This window comes from Populus nigra, chromosome 11 (genome assembly GCF_951802175.1).
Source record: "Populus nigra chromosome 11, ddPopNigr1.1, whole genome shotgun sequence".
NCBI lineage: Eukaryota > Viridiplantae > Streptophyta > Magnoliopsida > Malpighiales > Salicaceae > Populus > Populus nigra.
The window spans coordinates 12678981-12686224 of record NC_084862.1 but is presented as its reverse complement, the minus strand read 5'-3'; the positions used below and the strand labels follow the sequence as shown (position 1 = coordinate 12686224).

At 33.3% G+C, this 7244-nt stretch overlaps 1 protein-coding gene across 1 annotated transcript; it reads left to right on the top strand.

Annotated features, from left to right (window-relative positions):
- Window positions 1–2274: 2274 nt before the first annotated feature.
- On the top strand, window positions 2275–6093 carry LOC133668793 (GDSL esterase/lipase LTL1-like). Its single transcript, XM_062088800.1, has 5 exons — window positions 2275–2764; window positions 2883–3010; window positions 3207–3449; window positions 4569–4821; window positions 5647–6093. The coding sequence occupies exons 1-5, from the start codon at window positions 2518–2520 to the stop codon at window positions 5877–5879; spliced, it is 1104 nt and encodes a 367-aa protein (XP_061944784.1). The 5' UTR covers window positions 2275–2517; the 3' UTR covers window positions 5880–6093.
- The last annotated feature ends 1151 nt before the right edge of the window (window positions 6094–7244 follow it).

The following is a 7244-nucleotide window of genomic DNA, read 5'->3' as shown; positions in this document are numbered from 1 at the left end:
CTTTGTTTATTAGATTTTTTTTAAAAAATTAAACAAATTACTAATGAAATACCGATGGACTAACTCTATTGAAAAGTCATAGAGAGTTGAAAAAACATTACATGAAATGTCACTTATTATTTCAGACGAAATCACCAACATACTGAATCTCTCGGAGAGTTTTAGATAGCTAAAAAAAATTACAGAAAATTCCACTAACAATATATCCTTACCGACGGGTTAATTCTGTTGGTAATATGAAAATAAATCATCTAAGAAATTACAAATGATATTTTTGTTGGTGATATGCCATACACATCGATGGAAATATTGACGGAGTGATGCTTGTAGTTTATTTTTGTTCGGCATGTTTTTTGTCTATAAATCCATGTATCCATGATTATATTACCAGTAGAATTACCAACGAAATAGAAATCACTGACTATACATTTTCTCACAAATAGTAATCATTCGTGATTCCATCAATGAAAGTATTTTCAATAGAATCAATATCTAAATACTAACAGAAGAATCTGTCTATAACATGCAAACTTTAGTGGTGTTTGTTATTGGAATATGGTCAACCAATAATTTTCGCTCTCAATCACTGTTTTCCAATAATTTTCTCTCTTCTCACAAATTCAGACATAAAAAATTAATAAAACAAACTTTTAGACTAAAATAAAAGTTCTTAAAGCTTTGAGATTAATTATGCACTTTCTCCGTGTCTTATATAAGATACATATCATTTAGAATTTTGATCACAATTTAAAATCTTATCTAATAGAGTGAGGTTAGAAAAGGATGAAATTAAATAAAAAAAGTATATTGGACGGAATTGTTTAAAAAAAAATCGAAAGTAAACAAGAAAGGAAGAGCTGCTTCAAATACGAAGAGTGAAGCGGGTGAAAACCCAGGAATATTTGATAATTAATTTTACAGGTTAAAATTTATTGCTGGCATTTTGTCTAGATCCCAAGACAAACTAGTCGGAAGAAGCCTCCACCATTGAGCCACGCACCTCCCTATTTAGAAATTCTTGCCATATACGTCTACATATTCCTCTTTTTTTTTCTGTTCATGTTGCTGCACATGCCAACAACCGACTACTAGCCAGGTTGGTTCTAATAACGACTGGGGCAGACGATGCACGGCATACATCATGCTTAGAGGTTTTTTTTTTTTTTTTTTTATGATGGGGCCTTTCCATTTTAATTAACTCCGGTGGGACAGTGTCGGAGAGTAGATAGGAATGATCATCCCCACCTTATTAATGTCTGTCACATGGCTCCTTCAGCTCTGGCTAGCTATCCCTAGTTATTAGTCTTACATTACACTAACATATTGAAATAAAAAATGATGATGATGGCGATGTTATTTTACAATCATACCTCTTGGAAAAATCTCTTTATGAGGTTTTCTTGATGATAGAAATTAGTCAATGATTTTGATGTTTTTTCTACCTACCACCTCTAACTAATATTTCAACTTTCTCGTACGAGAAAATGATATTTTTACTTTTAAAAGTGTTTTATTTAGAAAAGTATTAAATTGTTATATTTTTTAATAATTTTAATGTTTAAAATAAATAGAATTTTTAAAAATATTTTTAAAAATATTTTTTTAAAGCATTCCCCACCAAAATTAAATAGTTGATGTTGGTTCATAGTATATACGCTGGATTTATGCTATGTTTGTTTTTGTGTTTCAAAAGTATTTTTGAAAAAATTTAAATTTTTTTTATTTTTTTCTTTGATTCAAATTAATTAATATTTTTTTTTGATATTTTTATATCATTTTGATGTGTTAGTATCAAAAATAATTTTAAAAAACTAAAAAAATTATTATTTTGATATATTACACTTTAAAAAACAACCGTAACCACACTCCTAAATAAGCTATGCTTATCCTAAAATAAAAATAAAAGAGCTGCATTGATGGTTTATAGAACAAAATTAGATATTTACTACATCACCATCTGTTTTTTTTTAAAATAAAATAAAATTCCAACACCATCAAATTGCCTTATATATATTTAAGCTTGTAATTAACACAGAGAGCATTCAATCCTGACCGAAAAAGAAAAGAAAAGAAAAAAACTTTCAGAAATAAGAAAGGTCACAAATTAAATAAGCTGGGTGTGCATGGAAAAGTATTCTTACTGCTGTACCTAGTGGAGCATCCAAACCCTAATTACTACTGCCAGCTCAACTATAACATGAAAATGGACTGTTCATTAATGGCGAGTTGTCAAGCACAGGAGCAAGGCATGCACGTTCTGAAACAACGCGTACGCTCTTAGCTTCTGTTGTGACAGTAACCCTCGTGGCCTTATCTATCAAACCTCTGGTGGTTGAACAAGTCATTAATGTCGCATCGATCGAGGGCTCGTAACAGGAAGTCAGGAAGTGATGATGAACATTATTTATACCCAGCTTTGTTCACTCATAATTTACTTGGACATCACAATTGTGTTAGGGCACCCATTAAAGTTGTGCTAGGGCACCCATTAAAGTTGTGCTAGGGTTGCTTGGAAACATGTGTAGGGATAGCTCATCATGTTTCATTTCTTTAATTTTAGGGCTTGTAATAACACTGGCAAGTGTTATTCCGGAAGTTGAGGCTAGGGCTTTCTTTGTTTTTGGTGATTCGTTAGTAGATAATGGCAACAATAATTATCTTGCAACCACTGCCCGAGCTGATGCACCGCCGTATGGGGTCGATTATCCAACTCATCGGGCTACTGGACGTTTCTCTAATGGCTTTAACATCCCTGATCTCATCAGTACGGTTATGTTTTTTTTTTAAAAAAAATCAATATGATTTTTTTTTATCAGATTGCAAATATATCTTTTTTTTTCTTGCACTCTAGATTGATTAATGTCGATCATGTATATTACTAGGTGAGGCAATTGGCTCGGAATCCACATTGCCATACTTGAGTCCTGAGCTCAGGGGAGAAAGACTACTTGTCGGAGCCAACTTTGCCTCTGCTGGAATCGGAATTCTCAACGATACTGGAATTCAGTTTGTAAGTCCATTTTCAATTCAATTTCTTGACGTGCAATGTAATTTCCAAGCCTTTTCTTCTCATCAAGACAGGGAAGGAAAGACCTTGACCAGCTAGTAAACTTAAGTACACTTGAGATTTTACTTTATATTGCGTAAAAGCAAAAGAACACAATGTTCATCATATATCAATTTTAACTTAATTATATACATTGCAGCTCAACATCATCCGAATCGGTCGACAATTGCAATACTTCCAACAATATCAGCAAAGGGTTAGTGCACTTATTGGACCCGAGCAAGCTCAACGATTGGTCAATCAAGCTCTAGTCCTGATGACCCTAGGCGGCAATGACTTTGTTAACAACTACTACTTGGTGCCCTTTTCTGCAAGATCTCGCCAATTCGCCCTCCCTGATTATGTTGTCTATCTCGTCTCCGAGTACCGCAAGATTTTAGTGGTAACATACATGTTTTTATATGTTTCTCTGGCATGTTATTCTTCAAGGCTCTCTTTTTATTTCTGTTTTTTTACAAGATTTTGTTGCAAAAAGAGACATTACAAAGAGATTCAGTAGACTATAGCAACATGTTCACATAGAAGTACGTAGGAGCAAAATTAAATTAATGTGATGAAGCTTTCATGCACCATTTAATTCGATAGAAAGTGGTGTCAACTGCAAAGTTACATGGGTCAAATATGCTGAATGATGCAAAAGCGCGCTGGAATGAATTAGAGGGTCTCACTTTTGGGTTTTTTGTGTCCTAAGTTCACCGATATTTGCATTACCTTTTCCTTTAATCAAGCAAGATAAGTTTTCTTTTATAAATGAGAGACTTGAACTCGATTTTTTTTTTTTTTTGAAGAGAAAGAGCATTAGCGCATTAGTTAAGACGTAAGCTCATTGGCAAGCAAGACAAGTTTTTCTTGACTTTGCGAAGCCGACAAAGGAGTTTATTGCTTGGACTGTTCGCTGTTCATGAGGCCAGCCAGCATTTGATGTTTTCTGACATGTTATTTAAAACCTTTCAGGTCATTTTCATTGATAGATGATTTTCTCATTAAAACGTTTTGGCCAAATCCATCTACAAAGAATGTATCTCTTCATGCTTTCTCTCATCTTTGCAAGCCATAGTAAATTATCACTTGCCCTTTTAAAATGACTTGACGTCTTGACCTACGTTCTCATTCTTACTCTCCAATTTACTTATGCTAGATACACAGAAACTCTGCACTACAGAGGATGTATCTGTGCATGCTTTCTCTCCTCTTTGTAAGCCATAGTAATTTATCACTTGCCCTTTTAAAATGACTTGACGTCTTGACCTCCTTTCTCATTCTTACTGTCCAATTTACTTATGCTAGATACACGGAAACTCTGCACTACGTACGTACTGCATTTATAATCTCTCACCAAACGTCGAAAAGTATCGTTGATGCTCTTGTAGCATTAAATGAACTCTTTTTCCATATATTTATGTTCAAATAACATTGGCTCACCATGTAAACCAACAATTCATATAACAACCTATTAAATTATAGCTTAATTAATAAAGTAAATTAATGTTTCACTATGCAGAGTGTATACGAATTGGGTGCACGTAGGGTTTTGGTGACGGGGACCGGGCCATTAGGTTGCGTTCCAGCAGAGAGGGCGATGAGGAGCAGAAATGGAGAATGTGCGGTTGAGCTGCAGAGAGCAGCTGCCTTGTTCAACCCACAACTTGTGCAAATGTTAATGGAACTCAATAAGGAAATTGGATCGGATGTTTTCATCTCAGCCAATGCTTATGAAGCCAACATGGATTTCATTACTAATCCTCAGGCATATGGTAAGTCATCGAAGGAAGAATTTATAGGCGCAACAAGCTATTGATTAGTACCTTATTTATTAAAAAAAAGAGAGAATTTTTTTTCTAAAGAGAGAAACATTTCGAACTCGATTCGAGACTTCTGGGGGAAAAAAAACGAAGGAGAAGTTTAAATGCATAAAGAATTGCATATGCACCAAACATATAGCCATAAGTTTAGGAAACTAAAATTCATTGACATTAATGGAAGGATATATATGCATGCATGGACTATTAAGAGTCAATGCATGCCATAGTGATATTAGGTATACAAGTGCTGTGCCCTGGTTGAGTTTGCTTCCGTGCACACAATTTATTTTTATTTTTAACAAATTAATGATTGATCAATTGACTTTCCATGCAATTTTTATTATTTTCATGAAATAATTTATTAAAAAATAATATAAATCATATTTTAAGTACTCACCTAACAGTTTAAGTAATATTTTGAGTTGATTTGGTTCTTTAATATGATATAAGAGCATTGATTATTAAGCGATCGCGAGTTTGAAATCATCATCTCTATTTATTTGATAAAAATTAAGTATAAGATAACTTGAGTATATATAAGTTATAAGCTCAAATGATTTTCACTTAAGAGATGTGTTATGAAATAATATAAATCATATCTTGAAAACTTCCTTAACAATTTAAGTTTTTGATTGAATTGATTTTTTAATGCAATTAGTATGCAAATTATTTAAATAATTCATAGCTAGTTGGATTACTTTCAAAGAATTTTGGACTGCAAGAGTACTATACTAATGAACAATGATCTACTATTCTAATTAAATGGTTTGTATGCAGGATTTGTGACGTCGCAAGTTGCATGTTGTGGACAGGGACGTTTCAATGGGATAGGACTGTGCACTATAGCTTCCAACTTGTGCCCTAACAGAGAAATCTTTGCATTTTGGGATCCATTCCATCCAACTGAGAGAGCTAACAGAATCCTTGTTAGCACTATCGTGACTGGCAGCACCAAGTATATGAACCCAATGAATCTCAGCACCATCATGGCCTTGGATTCTCTGGTTTAATTATTTAGATAATCACAACTGGTCTAATTCTTATAAATGATCATTATGAACAATTATATTCTTCTTGATATTGTTTGTATCTTGATTAGGCGAAGTTGGTGAGTTTGTGCAAAGTATTAATTAAGGTTTGGTATATGTAATTGGCTGCTGAGGTCCCTGCATTGGTACCAGAAACGTTTAATGAGACAGTAAAACAAGTATTTATGCGCCTTAATTTCCCTGTGATAATTGCATTAGAGACATAGATAACTACTGCCATTGATAACTAGTTTAATTGGCATTAATATCTCCTTTCTCTCATAACAGATTTCGAGTTCAAACCTCTTCGGAAAAAAAAAAGTTGGCAGGGATATCCATTAATTTATGTCATTTCCTGCTTTTGGACACTGATATTAAAGAATTTTTCTATAAGAAAAAAAAACCCCAAATGGCTGGAAATTTTCAAGCCAAAATTCCAGTCCAGACCCGGTTTGTTCAATCCTGTCTCTTTTATGTATTTTTTTGGGTTTATAAAAATGATGTACATAAACTTTCATGTACACAATTTTATTCTATGCACATATGAATTTTTTTTATGCATAGCATGCACTATTTTCTGTGTTAATAATATTACATATCACCAATATCTTCATCAATAACACACATAATATAATATCTCTGCATTAAATGACATTGTCCATCATCAATATCTTCACTAATAATATAAATAGTATGAAAACCATGAAATAATATATCAATCAATAAGTAACTCTGACTAACTAATAATACTTTTTTTATATACAAAAAGCATGCATAACACTAACAAAGCATCATTTTCTCCTCCTATGAATGACTAGATCTACAACCATGGTAGAGCATCAATTTCTCTACCATTGATATGAGCTCTTTCTCCATTTAGACATGGGTGTATAAATGCATGCAGACACCGACAAGCAGCCAAGCCTACAAGCCAAAGTCACTCTAGCCATGCAAGGCATTCACAACCATAAAAGCCAACCAAAGCTACACCATTGAAATCTAGGCCAACACATGTAGAAACGCATTTTTAAATTTTTTTTTTCTATATACTTTTTTCATCTTCATATTTCTACTCACTTAAATATCAAAGGATTATTTATTTTTACAAAGAAATGTTTTTTCAAAAACAGCCCAGATCATTACTCCATAAATCCAGAATGTAGCGAGGAAAAATCCATTAATTCTATGGAAAGATTTTTTTAAGATTTCATCAGATAGTTTACATGGATGCTGTCGCACAACTAGCTAGAAGTGTTGTCGATGGGTTTTTCGGAGCCCACTGCCAATTGTGTTTCCACCTCTCAACAAAAGGATACCAAATGGTTAATTGATTCCGCTGCTTCTCAT

Bases quoted from the DNA above. Each gene is read 5' to 3' on its own strand.
- LOC133668793 (XM_062088800.1), top strand. From the start codon at position 2,518: ATGTGTAGGGATAGCTCATCATGTTTCATTTCTTTAATTTTAGGGCTT. The intron at 3,011-3,206 runs GTAAGTCCATTT...TATACATTGCAG, and splicing joins ACGATACTGGAATTCAGTTT to CTCAACATCATCCGAATCGG. The intron at 3,450-4,568 runs GTAACATACATG...TTCACTATGCAG, and splicing joins AGTACCGCAAGATTTTAGTG to AGTGTATACGAATTGGGTGC.